This window comes from Setaria italica, chromosome I (genome assembly GCF_000263155.2).
Source record: "Setaria italica strain Yugu1 chromosome I, Setaria_italica_v2.0, whole genome shotgun sequence".
NCBI classification, from domain to species: domain Eukaryota; kingdom Viridiplantae; phylum Streptophyta; class Magnoliopsida; order Poales; family Poaceae; genus Setaria; species Setaria italica.
The window spans coordinates 27,661,133-27,683,335 of record NC_028450.1 but is presented as its reverse complement, the minus strand read 5'-3'; the positions used below and the strand labels follow the sequence as shown (position 1 = coordinate 27,683,335).

Genomic DNA, 22,203 nt, shown 5'->3' with positions numbered 1-22,203 from the left:
TGCTTATTTGTTATCGTAGTTGTTGTTATTTATATAAACATGGTCAATTTAGAGTAGCTTAACTTCGAACAATCTCAGGATAGCTCTACCTACATAGTTACATTTATCATTTGGCGCCCCATATGCATTTCCAATTGGATCGCATTCGAGATATCAATTCTCACCTTTGGTATCCTCTATTTCTTCGAATCCATAGTAGACTCCTTGCTTAGATTTGGATAATCAATTCATCATTCATCAACCGATGGTTCGAGTAATCAGGGTCTTTCAGGCAGCTTAGTCCTCTCGAATCCATAAATCCTCTGGCCGTCTTCCATTCTCTGTCATTTTCGGTTTAACAGGTGCTTACTGTGCATCGTTTCGCCTGGAGGGGTAAGGCTTGCTACCCCGGAAAGCTACCTCGCCGTTTCGCCGTCCGGACAACACGCGCGGAGCAGATCCAGCCCAACGGCTAGCGAGCATCAAAGTCAACTCCGGCGCCACACCCAGCGAGCATGGACCAAGCTTCTTCTTCTTTTGATAAGCATGGATCAAGCTTTGATTAGTGGAAAAGAAAGCACACCATGCGAGTGGCTCGTGCGATCGTGCCACCTGAACACCATGTTGCTAGATATTTCAGCAACCTTTTGTGGCTGAAGCATTGGGCGTTATCCGTTTCTTCGTGTAGTCTTGTGAAAATTAATCATATTTTTTGTTGTTTTGTGTTTTTTTGCGGTCATAAACCGATTACAAAATGTAAGAAAAATACTAAAGCGGCATCTCGTATCATCCTTTCTGAGCGAAAAAAGTAATATCCTTTTCCATCTCGAGCGGATCGCGGATTCGCCCATCATGGGCCCGGCCCTATTACCACCCATGAGGCCCGTTTATTATACGGGCCAAACTGCTCCGACTTCTGTTCAGCAGAAGAAGAAGTGGCCCACAAGTATGCAAGCCCCACGAAGCTGGAGCTGAGCCCACGGCCACGCTACCTCTTCCCGGCGATCGCACGAGCGGCGACGGCGAATCGAGAAGCTTCCCTTCCCGGCGGCCATGTCGGCCTCGGCCACGGCTGCTGGCAGAGACGCCGCTGGTACCCCGGAAGCAGCGGGGACGGCGACCAGGAGGGATAAGCGGCGCGAGCGGAAGAAGGAGCGCCGCCGGAGGGCGCGGAGGGAGGCAGCGGCGCGCGCGAGGGTGGCGGTGGAGGCGGATGCGCCCGCGGCCGACCCCGAGGAGGAGCTCCGCCTCCTCGATCAAGAGGAGGCCGAGGCGGCTGCGGAGTCCGAGCGCGCGCGGCGCGCCTTCGAGGATGCCGAGCGCCGGTGGCTCGAGGCCGCCGCGGCGCGCGCTGCGGAGAAGGCAGCCGCCGCCGCCGCCGCGGCAGAGGAGGCCAGGGCCGCGGAGGCTTCCGCTCCAGAGAAGGTCAGCTCACTGCGCCCTTTCCCCCTAATTTCTTAAGCATCTTCTACTGAACTAGAGCCGTTGGCCATTTGTGTGCTTAGTTGTTGTAGTCGATGTGTTTGCTACGTCCTATCGCTACGACGAACCTGTTCGCTTGACTTGTAGCATCACTAACTCGATCCTAATTGGACGATAAGGCGCACATGATGTTTGATTGCACATAGCTAGGGAGTGTTGGTAGCTTTGTCAATGCGAAGTACCCATGACCTGTCTATATTTCATAAGCCCTCAGACTCTCATCCAGCATCTGGTGCTCGATCTGTTGATTTTTCTACTAGATACATATGATTTTGGCACTTTTGATCCAACTATCGAATTCTTTCTCTTCATTAGCAGTGTTTTGCCTGCTCTTGTAATTCAAATGTTCATGAATTTTAGTGCATTTTCTGATTTTTAACTTGGATGAACATGCAAACATAGTGATCGAGTTATAAGTCTACCTTGGCTATTGCAGTCTAAAGATGATCACGAAAATGAGTCAGAAGAAGATGGTGAATGGGAATATATTGAAGATGGACCAGCCGAGATCATATGGCAAGGAAATGAGATAATTGTGAAAAAGAAAAAGGTTAAAGTACCAAAAGGGATCAAGGAAAAGCCGCCAATTCAAGAGGTCACAGTTCTATCTTTTCATAGAGTTTCAGGGGTTCCTTATGGCTACTCTGGTGTCATGTTTTTCGTGTTGTCTGAGAAGGACACTATATGTTTTGCAGGAAGATAGACCTACATCAAATCCACTCCCGCCACAATCTGTAGGTTTTGCTTCACAGAGGAGAGAACCTTCCATGTCTGCTCAAGAGGTACTTGAGAAAGTTGCTCAAGAGACTCCAAATTTTGGAACAGAACAGGTATGCTCCACAGTTCTCTATTTATTAGGACAGGAAAGATGTCTTCTGTAGTTCTTATGCTACAATGGCAAGAAAATACAATTCGCTGTCTACCTGATATCTTGGTTTTGTTCTGTCTCAACCTAACTTTCATGTCCGTATTCTTTTTAGGATAAGGCCCACTGTCCATTTCACCTCAAGACAGGGGCTTGTCGCTTTGGAGTGCGCTGCAGCAGGGTTCATTTTTATCCTGATAAGTCAAGCACATTGCTAATGAAAAACATGTATAATGGTCCAGGCCTTGCTTTGGAGCAAGATGAAGGCCTTGAGGTTCGTTAGAGGACAATCCCTTGTGAATAACTTGGTATCCTGAAAATGTTATTTGTTTCCTTTGTTTAGAATTATCAATCTTTGCTTCATGAACAATATCTTTTTAAGTTGTAATGGTTTGATGCTTAAACAAATTGATGACAAAATAACCGATATTCCAGACTAAGCTTGAGCTCGTACAAGTGTGAAATCATTTGCATTTTTCAATTACTTCTAAAGATTTAGTCTTGCTCCAAGTTTTTCTTGACATGCTGTATACTCAGACCTTCCACAGATTGCATGTGCTTTCATGTAATTCTCTCCAGAACTCCGACTTGAGGCATACAGTGATCCGGCCAGTTGGTTTCACTTGACTGAGGACGACCTGAACTTTGATCTGCTCGTGTATCCTAAATTATCATGGTCTTGTTGATGTTGCTGAACTTTTTTATGTTTCTTTTTAACTGTTAAAAAGCCTTCAATATTTGAAATTGGAACTTGTTTTGGTATCATTTATTAAGCAGCTCCTTGACAATTTTGATAGTAACTGGGAATTATTAACGTTGAACTATTGAGGAGTTATTCTTTTACTGGACGTGTTTGATGACCATTAGGGTGACAGGTGAATTTATTTTAACCCCTTTGAGCTGGTAGGACTCATTCTATCAGCAAGGTAGTGCTAAATAGGCACCTACTTCTACTTATCCATTAACCTTTTGCATTTTCTACTCTTTGTTCTGCATGCCCCAACGATAAATTAGTGACAAAGTGAAATTGCATTAAGATTTTTGATTTCTTTCTTTGTTGAATGTTGAACTAATATGCTTTTTTCTTTAACATGCTTCAGTTCACAGATGAAGAAATCGAACAGAGTTATGAGGAATTTTATGAAGACGTACATACAGAATTTCTGAAATTTGGTGAACTTGCCAACTTCAAGGTTCTTTGTGCCTCCTTTCCTCCGAAACTACATGATTTCCCACTCACTCTTGTGTTGTCTTCAGCTTTGTTCCTAGCTTCTTAAGATTGTTGCACTTGAAGTATTATTAACATCTTCAACATCTTCTCAATGTTGTGGCTGCATTAGTGATCGAAAATAATATTTTGTTATTGGGGAGAATTAGTATACAATTAAATTAAATTAACTATTGCTGGTCAATTTTTTAGCTTGTAGGTGAGGAGACCAGTCTACTGTGTCAATTCCATGCCACTCCCCTTTCATATCTGTGTTATACTCAACTTCTGCAGAATTAGGCAATTAGCCTTTGCCTAAGCATTTTAACTACACCTTGCAATTCACATACATCATATTCTCTTAGGTCCCTTTCTATTTTCTACTGAGCAGATTGCATGCCAGGATCCTATAGAGGTTCCTGACTGGCTACTATGGTCTAAGTATACACAACTTTGAATTTGAATTTTAAAAATTCAGTAAAATTACTGGGGCTTGTCTGAATCATGGTTCCCGGTGGGAGTTGAAGCACTGTTATGTAACTTTTCTCAAAGCTAGGCTTATGTGTAAATTTTCTTCCCATAGATTACAGAATTGATTCCAGTTAATATGTTAGGTATGTAGGAATGGATCTTTCCATCTTCGAGGAAATGTTTATGTGCACTATAAATCATTGGATTCAGCTCTTCTTGCCTATAGCAGCATGAATGGACGCTATTTTGCTGGAAAGCAGGTAATTGCTCTGTTTCATTCTTCAAGTTTTCTATGCAAACAGTTGTTATAGGCTCATTGTCTAATTTCTGCTTATGTATCAGAGAATTATTCACCCTTAGACTTCTGTGTTAAATTACTAATAGACATTCTACTGTTTCATAAGCTGAGCTTGGATTTTTCCTGTGTTTTTAGATAACATGCGAATTTGTTGCTGTGACAAGATGGAAAGCTTCCATATGTGGTGAATACATGAGGTCAAGATACAAGGTACCTGAGTTTCTACCTTTGTAACCTTTAGTCAATTTTGTTTGGTTTCATACCTATATGAAACTTATCTGCAACATTCATATTTGCTAGAGGAGCATCCTCTCTAAAATTGAGAAATTAGTTCAGGACTAATGTTGTTGATGTGTTTTTTTTCCATCTCCTGTTTCACAGACATGTTCGCATGGAGTTGCTTGTAATTTTATTCACTGTTTTCGCAATCCTGGAGGAGATTATGAGTGGGCTGATTGGGATAATCCTCCTCCTAGATACTGGATTAGGAAGATGGTTGCTCTTTTTGGTCCTGCGGCTGATGCTACGCATGACAAGGCAAGTGATACCCGAGATTTTGAAAGGCTGCAACATTCAAACAGGAAAAGACTGAAAAGTTCCAGTGATAGGTGCATGCTCAATATCTGTTAAATCATTTTACCTGAACATTTTTCATTACACCTAAGTATATTATATATGCTTAATATTATGGTTTGGTTCAATAGGTACGTTCCAAGAAGGTCCATGGATGAAGATGTGCATACGCGATATTCTTCCCAAGATTATTCACATTCTAAGCAAGAACGCAGTAGCCACAGCATGAATTATGAGTACAGGCAGCATAGAAGAGGTTCTTCAGCCACAGATAGACACCATGGGCAAGATACTAAGACTAATGGCAGACAGTTCTCAACAAAAGAAAATGAAAGTCAGGTCCATAAGCACAAGCATGAGGAAAGGCGCAGAAGTGATCATAGTGATGGAGGAAAATATGACAAAATTAGTTCTAGGAAGCACCAGTCTGATCAGCGTGGAAGTTGCGAACCTGGTTCTTCTGATTGGCCTTCAGACTTAACTGATACAGATGCCAGCAAGGGCCCTTCAGGCGGCAAATCCAGTAGCAAGTATGACGATCCGAAAAAGAGCATGAGGAAATCCTCAGAGGCTCACAATCTTGAAAGACGTTATACAGCGCACAAATCAGCAGGAAAAGAACACAGCACCAGAAGGGGCTCTGAACGTGGCACAGAAGATGACTATTATGATGAGAAAGATGATGGAAGAGTGAAATCTAGAAAGCACAAGGATGTCCACAATTACTCTGATGACAGGTGGGTTGCTACATATAGCGATGGTGATTCAGATGTTGATAGATATCAGAGGTCAAGTAGTGAAGGCACAAAGTTTGGTGGGAAGGGAGATGCTCATTCAGATGCGGAAGCTCAGCATCAGAGATCAAGCAGCAGAACAAAGGATGATAAGCGTAGAAGGAAGAGTCACAGTGGAAACAAGCGGCGTAGCACAACAGAAGAGGATACCAGAGATTCTGACACTAGAGGTTTGAGCTCTGATTCGTGTAGTCGGTAGATCAAGAAGCAGTGAGGAGAATTTTTCAACGCACAGATCAAAGAGGAAGCTAAGTAGGAGTAAGGAGAAGTCGAGTAGCTAGTACACAGATTTCGAGCATTTAGAGCACGGGATAACCCTGTTTTGTTATGCCCTCTTATATCACTTTGTTAGAATTACATGTGCATTTTGATACGCAACTTTGTACATTTGCCGTTCTGTTTCAGTTTTGTTCTGAAATTGTTGTGGACTCCTTTGGCCGGCAGTTCCAGCGCAGGAAGGTGTCCAGGGCCAGCACGGGTGGTTAGTTAAGATAGAGTCCTAGGTTGTTTAGATATTTGGATAGGAGATTTATTTTAGGAGATTAGTTAGAGTCGGCTCAATATAAGGAGCACGACACATCTGTAATCGGCAAGCAGAGATAAATCTCAGAAGCTCATAAGCCTCCAGCGTGAGGGAGCGAGGGATATCTCTGCCATTGGTGTTCTAGCTCAATAAACAAGCCATGTCATAAATCCAAATCCGTTCTCTTTCCCCATTTCTTTTGTCTTCAGGTGTATCATTCCCGTTAACCTGATGAGAATTTTGGATCTACTGTCAACAAGCTCACTGATAAGAGAGTGGTCAGCTCCTCTCTTGTACTCCCTCCATCCTAAATTATAAATTATTTTAGTTTTTTTAATTAATAATTTTGCTATAGAGCTATGCATCTAAAAGCTAAAACAGATGAAGGGACTGAGTATGTGGCTATGCAATACCGATACAGATACACATAAGTATCGGTTTCCATATGAATATGTGGATACATCAGTTTTCTAAAAAAATTAAGGGGACAAAGTTATGTCAAGGTATATGATACGACGGATATTCGGGAACATGTCACGGACATTCGGGAACATGTCAAAGTATTGGGGTAACATAGGTACTCCTTCATTTCAAATTATAGATCGTTTTGGATTTTTTAGGTTTATAGATATTATTATGTATCTAAATATATACTAGAAAAACAAAAAATGACATACAATTCGGATCGTATACTAAACAAAAAATGACATACAATTCGGAACGGAGGGCGGAACGGAGGGAGTACTTCGTATCGGCAGTCCCTACTTTGGGAGCCCAAGCATCCATCGCCATGGCGCGTCTGGTTTGGGACTAGTGTACAACAAAACCATAGCATCATGAGCACTGCTAATGACACCAGCATACTGTGGATCAAGTCGTACAGAGCGCCAAAAATGACATGACAAAAGCAAAACTGGAGCACCAAAACCTTTGGGTTGCGTAAGCAAACCTCATGTCCAGTCTCTAACGGTTGTTTCTTCAGTAAGCACAAACGACTTTCACGGTTTCACCAACAAAGGGCAGGAGTGGGTGAAGAGAAACATATAACTCAGTTCAACACTATGTCATATTAATTCCTAGACATCTGATGATCCAAAAGGTATAATGCGGGATCGTTATGCATTTTGCACAAAGCAAAAGCATCAACTATCGGTACTGCCAGAACAGCCTAGAGGCCTTGGACGATCAGGATAAGCTTCAGCTGATCAGCTCCCCTTCCTACCTCTTTGTTTTGTCATAAACCTCAATGTATCTCTTTGGGACACCGTAATGGTCGACAAGGTGCTTTGCAAGATCATCGATCACTCCACCTTGAACCAAGACCTCGTACTGCCCCTTCTTACCTGAAATGGCAGTGTAGATACAGTGCATTGTATACCTAATACCAATTGTTTGTCTGCTCATAATCAGAAAATGAATTAGCGATGTCGGGCAAGTTACCTGGAAGCTCAGCTGTCGTGGTGCTGCAAGCAAATTTCTTCTGCAGTTCAGAAGCCAAGGAATCAGGATCCATTAGAAAGCATTCCAGTCCAGAGAGCCGAGTCATCTTCTTGTTCCCCTGCCTTCTTTCTGTCATGATCTGAATAGTTCTTATGGCACCCTTGCGTATGACCTCTTGAGTTCCTCTTGTTACTATATGGTGAACTTGCATGCGGTTTAAAAATGTTGACCCCAAGTCCTTCTTGTGGATCTCAGTTGGGTATGCTGAGCCCTTTTTGATAGCTCCTTTGTACAATGCATCACATAATGTAACATCAAGAATCACTTTGGCCTTGTCTGTAGGCTTAACCAAATTTTCCTTTTCGACATACCTAAGCTCACAGAATAAAATAAAATAAAATGAGATGTGAATAGATTGGGCATCTTTACACTTCACAAAACATAGACTTCAAAATAATCAGTCACTTTGTCCCCACAGAACAGTTGGGAGAGTGGAGAGACAAACCTGAAGACTATATCAGAAGCCTCTGATGCACTGTAATACTTCTCCATGTCAGCTTCGACAGCCACAAATATGGGTTTAACATGAGAGGTTGGCTTATAAATCTCAGCAACTTCCAATTGCTTCGTGACACTACTTTCAGCAACAGCCTTTTCACGTTCAACAGGCTCTTGTACCCTCTTTTCCGGTTTAAAGGCCATGTAGTCTGGATGCTTACGGTTGATACCTACCAATATAAACTCCTCCTTATACTTGTCCTCTTTTCCTGAAATCTGCAAAATATAGAGTGATAATGTTGAGCAATGGAATGTAAAAACCTTTTTGACAACGGATGAAACTGGGCTTAATATTCAATATAATTTCTACATCATTAGATTAGGTCCTGAACCATTTTATTGACTTATCATAATGCTCCTTTGAAGTGTTTAGGGACCTTTTATATAACTTTACACACAAAAGTAAGACCTAAATTTGGTACATACAATCCAAAAGAAGACACTACAACTAACTCCAATATATCATATGATGTAAATAAAAGGTTAGCAGTCTTACAAGGCCAGATGAAGATTTTGATTGCAACCACTTGGATAACTTTTTGTGTGATGACTTCTTAATATCCAGAGTAACACCTGGAGGTCTGCAGGGGAGTATGTGATTTGCCCTGCAAAGAACAGTAAACAGAAGAAGAGATTTAATCCAAGCAATTAAAAAAGGAAGAACATATAAGTTTTTTTTTAGCGACAGCAGAACATAGAAGTTATAAGTTACTAAGTTGAACACTTGACTATTTTGCTAGTTGACCTGGCCAAATGTCCAACTTCTTACTTACAGAAGTGCTTGATTTACGTGGGAATTGAGTATTTGTTTGGGGTGGGGAAGGGGGAAGCAAAGCAATACCAGAGCCTAGTAGGACAGAAGGGTGAAAAAAAGGCATCTGCTAAACCATCTATCTTGGAGCAAAACATGTCTGCATCTAAACAAAGTTCTTAAACATGTCTTGGGGTGCTAGTTGCATGGCTGTATCATATGACAACTGCTAGGATACAAGAGGTTATAAAATTAAGAAGAATGAACAAAACAAACATGAAAAAAAAAGTTGAAGCAGATGGAACATTAATTCATATGCGAAACTGGAACGAGAATATATACCATACTGTACTTCCTGGCATGGGAAGGTCTTTTTCTTTTATGCTTGTGTACAGTGCTTGCAGAAGGCATTTGTCCAAAAGAGAATCAATTTCTTCAGTTGTCAAATTATGATGTTCCTTTTCGTCAGGTGCTTGCTCAGTGGATTTATCTTCAGGCAGTTTAAGCTCGTTAGCACCATCAGTTATCTCTTCTGTGGCTTCACTGTGGATGGCAGGATCAGCAGAGTCTGAAGTATCAACCGCTGCATCTTCACGGTCATGTGTCGCTTCTGCAGTTTCTTCAGTAGAATCAGGAGATTGGGATGTTGAAACAAAATTTGGATCTTCAACAACAATGTCTTCAAAAAATCCTTCATTGGGGACATAACGACCATCAGCTGAATCCCTGCAATAGTATTTGACAAATTAGTTTCCAAAAGAAAGGACAAACTCATATGCATATCCAGTACTGGTCAGTGCACTTGCCATAACATATCCCTGTAGTAATGCACAATCCTTAAAGCCTTGCCACGTAGCCCTGCCTTTAAGGCTTCAGTACTACTCATAGTTGTGATCCCAACCTGCATAATGCATAATGGCAACAAACATTGGATTTGAACATAACTGATAGAACTCTAAGAGTTTAAACTTGGGGTTAAAACCAGCCTCAAGGAAATCTGAGAAACTTACAGCAATTGGGGCAGGGTTACCAGGAACTTTTACTGCCCATGGTTGACCAGCTTCAAAAGAAGGAAACCCTTCTGGGGTTATACTGATACCAGGAAACATCAGATCAGCACCACCAATCACGTAACGTGAAACCTCACCACCCTTAAGTGTAAAAGCTGGCAACAGATGAGGGACCTTCCAGAGTGCATAAACTGCAATATTTGCAGCAGATGACCATACTCAATTAATTTCAAATGCACAACTGTTGATTATTATAAATGAAAAAAACATAAAACAGTCAAAACTCAAAAGACAAGGAACTGATAGATCAATCCGTAACTCTATTAACTGTAGAAGAGCCTTTACTAAGTAATTATGAACAGTAACTTCTATCCTTCATTGTGGTCACCATCTGCTCAAGCTAGTCAGCTTATTTTCAATATATGGAACAAAACCAACAAGTTATACGTATGAAATTAGTACGTTGCTATCAAAATAGTTATTTAGAAATCAAAATAGTTATGATCACACTCAATTTGTTATCTGTTCTTTTTTCCCCGTGTATACTCAACCAGGAACAAAGAATCTCAAAAATGGTACTATAGCACAAGTAACAAAAGTAGTATTCATAACAAGTAAAACATCAATATGTAGATGAAAATAGAAACCTGTTGGAAACAGCTCGTGGCCTCTTGCATCAATGTTGAAGATCATTGGGAACTCCCCCTCTATGCCATATACAAGAGCATGATTTGGGTACTTAGCTAGTGTTATCTCACCCTATTACAAGCACAACATAACAAGTATTGTTAATTCAAAGATATAAAGCTAAATAATACAGAAGCTATGTTCCCTATGCAGTAGTACTTTACTTATAAATATAGGAGCGAGGAGGAATATATTAGGTTGATCTTAGTTTTTCCAGGCCAGCCTATCAAGCCCCTCTGTAAGACAGCCAGGGGCCTCCCCATGACCGTTTTCATTTATATCAAAGAATTGCCCCATGCTACACTAACATCAACAGAAAAGGTCTTTACTCCTGAGCTAGATATAAAACCCAGTTAACATGCAAGATTACATAGTATAGTACTACACATGGTGCCAAAGAAAAAGAAAATAGTCACCTTGGGAGGAAGAATGGCATCAAGATCAGCATCAGAGGCCTGTGGAAACCTTTCCTTGGCAGTTCTTCTTAACTTCTTTTTGTCCGCCCCAGATAAGCGCTGTACAGTTTTTACATCAACAGGTTTCTTGAACATGGTTGATCAGACCACAGATAACAAGCTGAGCTGCATACATTTGGGTAAGCATGCAACCCCAATTACATGAGACCATGAAATATCAAAACTTAGTTTAAAACTGAGCAACCAAAAATAAATGACGAAACAATCAGCCAGCACACAGTTCATCTTTAGGAGGTGGGATTAGCAAAACATAGGAGGGATGCTAAGAAAAATGACGAGCTTGTAGCCTCCTATGAACATACTCATTGCCTGCCTAGTACTCCCTCCGTCCCAAATTACTATTCGTTTTGGCTTTTCAGTTACATAGCTCTAGCTACGTATCTAGACATAGCATATATCTAGATGCATAGCAAAGTCTATGTATCTAGAAAAGCCAAAACAAATAGTAATTTGGGATGGAGGGAGTAAATGATTTCTATCAATAAACCAACTAAAGCCCCAAACCATAGAGTACTTAGAATGGATGCTACATGACACAATTCCACCTACCATAATCCTACAACCCCCATTGTTCCATATCCTCCTCCTAGAACAATGCTCAGTTCGTTGAATGAAAGCTTTCCTTTCAATCAGGCCGCAAACTACACTACCAGCAAATTGCCAAGCTCTTAACAGAGGAACAGCGATCCGTCCATATCCCTACTCTTCTAATAACACGTTTTTGGGGGCACAAGAAGAACCCAAGATATCACAGCTGACTACAACACATCACATACCAATCCGAGGAGTCGAGGACTCAGAATACAAGAGGCCTAACGATCGAGACAGAAACAGAACTGGCAAACTTTTCCACTGTATCCGGAAGGGCTAACGAGTCGAGAGATCACTGCTGCGGGAATATCCAAGCAGGATGGGGTTGGAGACAGGGAGAGGCTTCCTTACCTCCGACGGCGAGCGCGAGCGAGGGCGGAGGCGGCGCGAGGGACCGGGAAGGCTCTAGAAACAGTCTCGGGCGCTGCCCCAGGACAAACGACGGCCGCGTGTGCAGGTGTTGCTGCGGAAGGGAAGAAGCGCAGCCGCAGCCGAAGAGACGGTGTCGTGATGGGCCGCTAGCACTCACGTTAAACGGGCCGTGGCCCATGGGCCGATATACCGGAAACATCGAGAACAAGCGGCTGCCCCTTGCAAACCACACGGACCAGAGCAGCGCTCGAAGCATCCGTGCGGCGGCGCAGCGAGCGAGAGGATGACGGCGCCCAAGCCTGGCGGGGGAGCGGCGGCCGCGGCGCGGGCGGCGGCGGCAGGGCCCAGGACGGTGCTCATCACGGGGGTCAGCAGGGGGCTGGGCCGGGCGCTGGCGCTCGAGCTCGCGCGGCGCGGGCACGCGGTCGTCGGCTGCGGCCGCTCCGCCGAGCACCTCCGCTCCCTCGAGGCGGAGATCACGTCGCCGTCGCGCCACTTCCTCACCGTCGCGGACGTCGTAAGGCCCTGGTGCTCGTTCAATTACTGATTGAAAGTTTGTGCCGCAATTGCCGCGCTGATTTCTAGGGCGTGAGCTGGTGACCTAGTTCTCCAGTTCGCCGAGGGGGCTCATTCGGTGCTAATTTTTGTTTAGGGGCTTACCTGCCGCTGTCCTTGGTTGAACTTTACGCTTTCAAACTCGACTGCTAGTGTATTGATGAGCGGAATCTCAGTTAGTAGGCTGTATAGTTGAACCTACCATTTGGGGGTTCAGTGCATCAGAACTTGGATGGCTGTTGTACATATTGCTAAAATTCGTTGCTTAACTGATAGCTTGATTACCTGGGGTACCTGGATGCCTGGTTGCACCTGCTACTTAGGCTACTCTGTATAAATATGAGTTGGGATACATGATTAGTTTTGCTGACTTAGTAGTGACTAGTGAGATAGATGTTATGAATGAATTTATCGTCTTATCAAACTCATGAATTAATAACAATAACAAGATTCCTGTCAATCAAAATTTTTGAAACTTTAACCATTGACACAAAAAGAATTAGTTAGTTGATAACCTTAGATTTTAGCTAGCCATGTGTTGGATATTAGTGAGCATGGAATTACCATTTATCAATGATGCATTTAATTCTTTGTCCGAAGAAACAAAGCATAAGTAATTTGACTCTTGCTTGCTATGTTCAAACAATTTCTCAAATACTGTGCTTCTGCTGCAGAGGTCTGACAGCAGTGTGGCTGAGTTGGCAAAGGCTGCTGTGGAAAGGAAGCAAGTTCCAGATGTTATAGGTTTGTTATGCTTTTGTTCATTTGTGATTGTGCAGAGTTTATTATGAAATTGCATATTTGTATGCTCTTTCCAAATACATGCGCAGAGAAGATTTCTTGGATTCTAACTGAGGTATTTTGGCAGTAAACAATGCCGGTACAATAAACAAGAATAACAAGACATGGAATGTTCCAGCTGAAGATTTTGATATGGTGGTTGACACAAATATCAAGGGAACAGCAAATGTGCTTCGCCATTTTGTACCACTTATGATAGAGAAGAGACACGGGATTATAGTCAATCTGTCCTCTGGTTGGGGAAGATCTGCTGCTGCAGAGGTTGGACTGATAGCATCGGATGCATTGCAGTGGTTTCTTTTTGTTAAATTTAAATCATAAGTGCATACTAAATTGCATGTTACCGTTACAGGTTGCTCCTTATTGTGCTTCAAAGTGGGCGATTGAAGGTTTGACACGCTCCTTAGCGAAGGAGCTGCCTCCAGGATTGGCAGCCATTGCTCTTAGCCCTGGTGTTGTGAATACTGACATGCTTACTTCTTGCTTTGGGAGCTCTGCTGCATTGTACCAAACAACTGAAACATGGTAAACCTCTCTGCCTTATGTTTGTTCTCCTTTGTGCACATATAAACAGAGTGTTCATTTCATTAGCTGAGCTGGGTTACTCGGGACAAAAAGGTAGTCAGACTGTACACACTGGGAGATGGGAAATTACAACTAAATAGCAAGTATTAATGCATTAGCATGGTCCATTGACACAAATCAGTTTACTTGATCAACAGCCCAAGTCCCAAGATAGTTCTCTCCCACTGATTATTTCAAAGATAAGCCTGTTCCCTTTACAACCTGTATTTATTGTTACAGTTAAGTACTGTCATTGTACCAGTGATTTCAAAGATGTATCTGTATACTGTCCGTAATCTTCAGCCTTCTAGTGTGCTTCCAGTGCCCTGTTTCTAGTACAATTCAACCAACATTTTTTTCCCAAACTTTGGTGGATAGTTAGCCCCACTTTGTATACTATCCAAACTTATTGTTACAGTTAAGTCCTGTCACTGTACCAGTGATTTCAAAGACGTATCAGTAATCTTCAGCCTTCTAGCATGCTTCCAGTGCCCTGTTTCTACAATTCAACCAACATTTTTTTTTCCAAACTTTGATGGATGGTTAGCCCCACTTTTGCATACTATCCAAACTTAAAGTTTGTTCCATGAGCATTCTGTGAGTATTGAATACGGGAGCTTAAATGCTGAGTAGCCTGCTGTTATTTTCTAGATTGGAGCCATCTCATTGTCATACTTGACAAACTTTGTATTCGTAAGTATTGCTGCTTGGAGCATCCTGGCTGTGGGTGTGGTCCAAGTTGGCATATGCTGCATGGCAGTGAAAATAATACCGTACTCTTAAGCTGCTGTGAAGCATTAGCATATGCTGTGTTCCATTGTGGACTAGCGTGCTTCAGTTGCAGTTTGTGATCAGTTACTGCACTTAACCAGACTGACCGATGGAAGCTGGTGTTTTACAGGGCACCCAAAGCAGCTACGATGATACTAAGCCTTTCGCTCGACGATAACGGCGCCTCGCTGACCGTATGAAGTGGTGAAAAACTAAGCACTGAGCTGATTGCTGATGAGAGTTCTCTTGTAGCCTGACATGTAGATTCCGGGAGATCATGGTGCTGTAAAATACTAGTAGCATAGTAGTTATAATGTGTGTCTGCACTCGGATGTCCCTAGCTTCTGTCTGAGCATATTGCTGCAGTAACATTTACCTTAGTGGCACGTATGCATTTGCTCTTGTTTCAGTTTTTTCGCGGAGCTGGGAAACTGAGGCATTGCTTGTTCCGGTTGTGTGGTGTCCCCCACGCCTGGCGACTTGATCCGAACTGCCGCCTGAAAAGGCTCGTCAATTGGTCCCGTGGTCCGCAGGAGCGCAGCCATGTGCCGGCTGCTGCGCCGCCCTGCCATTGCTGGCTTGCTGCGACCTCCTTGATCGCTCGACGCAGCGGAGGCAGGAGAAGCCGCCGCCGAAGAGGAGTGACTGTGGAGTAATGGGCCAGACACTGATCTTTATGGGCTGCGATCTCAAAGCGCACTCGAACTCGAACATGATACATGACCCACTTTACTACTACTGTATAGTCATGATTTATGGTCCAGTCCAGTCGATCATTTGTGCCTGTCACGGTGGACGGAGCATCTGCGCTGCACAGTTATTTTTGTGTGTGCGATTTGCTGGCAGGTTTTGTAATGCTGTTCACAACTTCGGATGCGTTGCCATTTGCTGATCGGTTGCATCTTCTCGCGCGTTTTCTGCTTTTAAGTTTTTCGGGAAAGCTAGATGCTAACCGGGTGTCAATTTCTCACCCTCTTGCCACCTGAATTCTCCATTCTCAGTCTCACATCCTCACCGTCTTGACACTCGGAATTTTGTCCTCACGTCTTCGCACACTTCTTTTTTTATTTTTTATGAAAATCTTCGCACTCTTCTTCCAATGGTGATTTAAGCGGCAGCAATGAATCAATCGCCCCGGCAAAACTTTTCTACCCGGGATCTCCTTTTTAATATAATTGGCAGCTCTCCTGACGGTTCATTTTAAAAAAATTGGCTGGCCAGGCAAGAGGGCGCAGGAGCTCGCTGTCTGATTAAAGCGACTGGCAGCAGAAAGGAGAGAGTTGCTAGTATGTTAGGTTTTGATCGGACTGAGATATGTTGGCTGAGATATCCTTGAGATATTTCTGTACTTGTTCTATACGCAACCTAGGATTGATATGGTATTTTTGTGTAGACATTTCCATATAGTAGTTAGTTGTAACAAACTCTTGTGCGTACCTTTTTTACACCGGATCGATGTAGGCTAGGATTGTATGCCGTGATAAATACACATACGTGGCCTCGTACGGGAGGTGAGAACACTTCCACGTAATCTAGTTGCTTTCACGGATAAAAGGAAACTTCAGGTGCTCGAGACATGCATAGCATTCAGGCATGAAAAAAAACCTACGACATTAATAACTGATGAACACGAGCCCCGAACTGCATGTTTGGCTCAGCCATGAAGCGGTTTGCACAGCTAGTCACCACACCAAAGTTCACGAGCCACGTTCATCTATACATATATAGTGCTACCTCCAGTCTTAAATATACGATGTTTTAGACAAAAAGTAAGCTTTGAACCGTCTTATATATATTTGAGAAATATATATTTAAGAACAAGAGAGTACTTTTTAAATTTGTTCTCCCCTAAACCAAACGAGAACAAATGTGCTTGAACTGGTAACAGGGCAAGAGCTGTGCATTCCCATATAAAGAGAACATCCCATCCTTATGGCTGCCTACGAGTTAGTGTGCTGCGTGCCTCCGATTGTTCGTTGTACTACCACACACGCACACGCACACAGAGGTCGTACCAGGCCCAGAACCATGCCATGATGGCCGATTATCCTCTCGGAATCTCGGGTCATAAACCTATGACAGCGCAGCACACGGCTGCATGACTGGCAATCGCCCATGGCAGGCGCGCAATTTACAGCCGCCTGGCCGCTCTGCCTCACTCTTCTTCCTGCGGATCCTCCTGTCGGCGAGCGGGCAGCGCAGATCTCTCGCCCCGAGGCCGCGCAGGGAGGGGGGATCCAATGAGTACACCCGAAACCCAGTCGGGGCCCCTTCGAATCGCTCGGCCGGAATTATCCACGGTACCCTGCGTGGCTGCGTCGTCTTCTTCCCTAGCGCGACCGGCCGGCCGGGGAGGAGTTATTGCCTGCCGCCATTGCTGCGCTCCTGCTCCGGGCGCATTGCGCGGCCAGGACCCGCGATCGCGCGGCGCGTACAGCCGCGCTCGTAGTCCGATGGCGTCCGGTTTTGGTTGCAGCCGCTGGGCCGCGTCGCGTCCCATTCAATGAATGGCTGGCTTGGGCATGGAGAGGTCAGTGTACAGCGCGCCGTCGCGTGCGTGCAGAATCAGTGGCTCCGTTCCGCCTGCATCGTTCTCCTCTCCGGCCAGTCCCTGCGCTCCTTGTCGACTCCTCCTCTGTGGCGGGACTGGCGGACCTGTGTCTTGCGCAGTGTACGAGCCTGGAATCTTTCATCGTACGAGAAAATCAGGAAACGATTGTGCCGGTCTGAATCTGAACGGGGGCTTGGTGTGGTCTAATAGGCTATATGCATTGACATGTAATTATGAAATAATTTAACAAACAACTTGTACAATAAGTTATCTTTTTAAGTTGTCTCGTAGTAATTCCCCTAATTTTTTATAGAAAAAAAGAAAATATTATAAGTTGTATGCAACCACAATCTCTTTCTCTTTCATCACCCTCCCTCCTCCACACAGTACCGGTCCTGAGTTTGTTTGGACCTGGAGCCCAACCCAAGCTCAGGGGCCCTTATAAATATGATAAAAATCTTAACATGTATATATAAATTTTTTGGCACTCAACATGTATTGAAAAGCAATATTCATACGAAATAATTATACATATTAATTTACCTTAAAATTTTCTTCTAACATTTCTCGATGCGAAGTCGTTGATGATGGCATCAGTATCAATCTCATCCCATAGTGTCTTCTCAATGCATAATGTTACCAAACCATTTAACCTCTCTTGAGACATTGTAGATCTCAAATGGTTCTTCAACAATTTCAATTTTGAGAAGGTTCTTTCAGCTGATGCCACAGTTACAGGCATAGTAAATAAGATACGATAAGCAATGGAAGTATTGGGATAACAATCCACTTCAGTGACAAACTCAAAAATCTCCATAGCCGACATTGATTTATTTGGCAAAGTAAGCTGCAACATACTTGACTCAGAGATTAAATCATTTAAATCAATGTCTGATATACCGTCCACAGAGAAAGTTGCGGCCAATATTGTGCAACACTCTTTTAGTTCAGAACTATCCAATGACTTCAAGTTTGCTGAACAACCCAAATATTTCTCTGAATGCTTCGAGTTCTTGAAATCTACTTTTCAATGAACTTGTTGCCATATCAACCATAACTAAAAAATATTCAACTTCAAAGGCTTTCTCAGCTTGCAAGATAGCTTCATTAGAATCAATTTCATCAAAGTGCTTCTTTCTGAGAGCACGGCGCTTTACTGGAAATGATGGCTCCACACCTAATTCAGATGCAATTTCTTTGGCAATGATCATACTAGAAGCAAACCCTTCATTTCTATAGGTATTAAAGTAATTTATCATGCCTTCGATATGCTGTAACGTAGACTCTATGGAGATGGATGGTGATTGCAAATTCTTGCTCACTTTATTCACAGCAAATAAAATGTCATGCCAAATAACCATGCCAAATATAAACTCAAAGCTGCCAAGCACTTCATATAAATTTTTTGCATCACTTCTATCCTTAGCTTTAGTATCACTATTTTCACTTAATTTAAGAAGAGCTAATCTTAACTGTGGTGCTTGATATCTAATTGTTGTGACACTTTTGATCCGACTCTCCCAACGAGTGTTGCACAAAGATTTAACAGATAAACCATCAACATGATCAAGCAAAAATTTCCATCTTTTGGTAGAACCAGAAAATAATACATATATCCGTTGCACAATTCCAAAAAAAGTGACAGCTTTGCTACAAGATTTAGCCATATCACAAATAGTAAGGTTAAGACTATGGCAAGCACATGGCATATACAAAGCTCTTGGATTTATATCAAGCAACCGCCTTTGAACCCCCTTGTGTTTTCCTTTCATATTAGATCCATTATCATAACCTTGTCCCCTATGTCATCAATATCAAGACCAAAAGACTTGATGGAATCAACCAATACACTAAAAAGTCTTGAACCAGATGTGTCTTCTACCTTCAAGAAACCAAGAAACTACTCCTCTATTTTAATTTTACCATCAGTCATATTAACACATCGAACCAACAAACTCATTTGCTCTTGGTGACTAATATCTGGGGTACAATCAAGGATAACAGAGAAATATTTGGCCTCTTTAACAATCTTGATGATAGAATTTATAATTTCAGAAGCCATAAGAGAAATCAACTCATTCTGAATTTTGTGGCTGAGATAATGATAATGAATCTCTTTATTTTGAATACGTCTAAGATGGTCTTGCATTACCAAATCAAATTCTGCAATCATCTCAACACAGGCTAAGAATTATCATTAAGATTATTGTAAAGTTGCTCATTGGATCCTCTAAAAGCCAAATTACACCTACCAAGAAATTTCACAACAGCAACTATTCTTAATAATACTTGCCTTATGCGTTCTTTCTCTTTTGAGATTTGCTGTTGTAACTCTTTGTCAACTGTCTCTTGTTTTTTCAGCCGAGTTCTCAATTCATTCCATGACTTCATATTGGTCATATGTTCAACACTAATTTTATGTTCCTTCAGCCTATCACTAACATGTGTCCAATCTCTGAACCCATCTTTCCCCAATGAACTCTTGCATTTGTTTGAATTGAAAAGCTTACAACAAAGCAAAACAATTTGTCCAAGTGTTTTGAATAAACTAACCATTTTCTATCACGTACCTCTCCATTGCTCAATTTTCTGGAGTAATGATCATATGAAAAATGTCTTGAATTAGCATCCATAGGAAAGACAATATTCTCTTCTCTTATGGGCCCCTTCTCAACTAATTGTCCCTTGCTTTATTGTCAAGTTTATCCCAATTCCTTGGATCATAAATATCCATAGTACAAACTAGGTCCTCATCATGATCACTCGTGATGTTCTGATCCATGTTGATGTCATCATTGTCTTCTATGGGTCCCTCATCTTCTGGATTGATCTCAGCATTGTCTTCTGTAACATCTTCTGGAGTAACATTAGTTGCCTCATCCACAGCAACTATGGCCAATTCATCTGAATCTCTTGAAGTGCTTGTGTTACTCTTAAAAAATTTATTTATAGACCCTCTTTGTGATTCTTTCAACTCATTTACTCGTTGTCTCCTTTTCCTTTTTGCACTTCCAGAAGCATATTTTCTCATACTGCTGAAATTAGAAGAAAAAAATTAGTGCGCCCTAATCCCTAACGAATGAATTTGATTCTCAACTGAGAGATTAAAAGGAAGTGAAGATTGAAGAGAACCTACTGATGGCGACGGTGACAGTCTGATAGAAGCCAGGCCCCGGGCAGCCGGCGATCAGGCGATGGCGTAGTCCGGCCTAGTGTCTGGTGATCTGCGAAACTCGGCCGTTTGCAGTCCGCACTCCGCAGTCGGCGAATCGTCGAAACTCGAAACGAAACCTATATCACGTGGCGGCTTGCGAACCTGTAACGTCGCTAGGCATAGCAGATTCGTAGGAGGCCTCCTGGGCTGGGCTCTAAGCCTATTTGCTCTCAACTAACGTGTTGCTGACTTGCTGTTGCCTTCTTGACCTTTTGATGTTTGGGTCAAGTAAATAAATATACTATTATTCCTAATACTAGTAGTACATACGTATATGGGGAGGGGCCCAGCAGCATCGGGGGCCTGGAGCGGCCGCCCCGTTTGCCCCCTCTCAGGGCCGGCACTGCCTCCACATCAGCAAAAATTCTACGTAACATTGTATAAGATGACAATGAGATTACAGAGGTTTAGCAACGTCCCAAGGCTGTCCCAACGATCGGTCCAATAAATTAGCTGACGTGGAGGAGAGAAGTTCCCCGTACAGACCCATACAGATGCTCAGGAAAGATGCACGTAAGAGGGAGGGTATCGGAATACCTGCGAGATAGACGCGGAGCCAAACGCCTCCCCTTACCTTTTCTACTGTTCACTGAATAAACTAATGCATTTGCTAGAGCTATCCCGTTGGAGACGCCTAAGCTGTTGCTTCTTCTTGGATGGATTTTTCCTCTCTTTTTTCGCACAAAGCTCGTATGGACCTCCTTTTGTTTTTAGTTACAGGAGTCCTGGTCCACATTTCCTACTTGAATGAATGAAAGGAAGCCTGTTATTTGCTTTATTTTATTTTATTTTGAAAAAAAAAACAAAATTTGGTCTAGCCTCCTTTCATGGCCAAGAATCATAATTTGACCTCCATTTTAGCTCAAGAAGCTTCAACCAATTACCAATGTGGTTTTGGGATGGGCACGATGTCAAGGCGATGACGTTGAACTTGAGCGGTGGTGCTAGCGAGTGGACCAATCAAAATAGGATTAGCCTAACCAGAGGCTGGCCCACTAAACCCGGCCCTTCCACTCATTTAGGATTGGGCTTAGCGCTAATTTTGGTCTCCTATTTATTTTCTTTGCATTGAATATTGACGAGCGGCTGGTCGGAGCCCGAGCCCGGCTTGACTTAGGTCCGATTTTCAGGTTCCACAACAAAGGCATCATCACCTAACTTAGTCCCGCAACATGCTTATGTCTACTGCGAAAGCAGGAGATCGGCAATGGTGATGGAGGTAGTGTTGCGTTGCAACTGTGACCGAAGTTGGTTTAGGGATGAGGGACCGACGACGACGGTGTTTAGAGAATGTCCATGTATTTCTAGCCCTATAACGCATTGTTGAGGTGGTACCTTCCTTCTCTTTTGACAAGACTCTTTGGTCAAAACATTGTCTGAGGTTTCCTTGGATAGGCGATGGTGACGATTTCAACATCGCTTTCTTCTTTGAGGTGTCACCTTGGAAGTCTCACTTCGCTTTCTTGGATACTACCAGTACAAGGTTACAGGCAATGAGTAAATGGCGAGTGGATTTCCCTCCTCTCACCTTCCCCACTTCACAATCCAGTTCGAGATTGTGCTATGAGCTCTCATGCGTGATGATATGTTGACTATCGCAATGGAGATGTGCAGGTGGTTTTGCTAGGGCCGGATCCAGCATGGGGCTGGGGGGGGGGGCTTGGGGCCCC

The 22,203-nt window shown here is 42.9% G+C and overlaps 3 protein-coding genes across 4 annotated transcripts; 2 read left to right on the top strand and 1 right to left on the bottom strand.

The window, feature by feature from the left end:
• Positions 1-927: 927 nt before the first annotated feature.
• Positions 928-6,385, top strand: LOC101766269 (zinc finger CCCH domain-containing protein 16). The gene is given in 10 exon segments (XM_004952723.4): positions 928-1,404; positions 1,898-2,056; positions 2,157-2,291; positions 2,442-2,600; positions 3,427-3,519; positions 4,148-4,264; positions 4,438-4,512; positions 4,684-4,910; positions 5,007-5,862; positions 5,864-6,385. Coding segments are annotated over 10 exon segments (2,280 nt in total). The 5' UTR covers positions 928-1,032; the 3' UTR covers positions 5,951-6,385.
• Positions 6,386-7,070: 685 nt separating this feature from the next.
• Positions 7,071-12,205, bottom strand: LOC101766675 (eukaryotic translation initiation factor 2D). Of its 2 annotated transcripts, none has more exons than XM_004952724.3 (10): positions 12,057-12,205; positions 11,055-11,219; positions 10,599-10,710; positions 9,952-10,142; positions 9,748-9,842; positions 9,284-9,667; positions 8,687-8,795; positions 8,138-8,406; positions 7,633-8,003; positions 7,071-7,535 (listed from the first exon to the last, which is right to left on the bottom strand). In XM_004952724.3, the coding sequence occupies exons 2-10, from the start codon at positions 11,187-11,189 to the stop codon at positions 7,411-7,413; spliced, it is 1,791 nt and encodes a 596-aa protein (XP_004952781.1). In that variant the 5' UTR covers positions 11,190-11,219; positions 12,057-12,205; the 3' UTR covers positions 7,071-7,410. The 2 variants fall into 2 exon arrangements, with proteins under 2 accessions (XP_004952781.1, XP_022682749.1); XM_022827014.1 differs by having other exon boundaries at positions 11,055-11,214; positions 12,057-12,167.
• A 93-nt stretch (positions 12,206-12,298) lies between these two features.
• Positions 12,299-15,184, top strand: LOC101767086 (NADPH-dependent pterin aldehyde reductase). The gene is made up of 5 exons (XM_004952725.2): positions 12,299-12,594; positions 13,307-13,376; positions 13,501-13,694; positions 13,786-13,958; positions 14,899-15,184. Exons 1-5 carry the CDS (start codon positions 12,361-12,363, stop codon positions 14,966-14,968), a joined length of 741 nt encoding a protein of 246 aa, XP_004952782.1. The 5' UTR covers positions 12,299-12,360; the 3' UTR covers positions 14,969-15,184.
• The last annotated feature ends 7,019 nt before the right edge of the window (positions 15,185-22,203 follow it).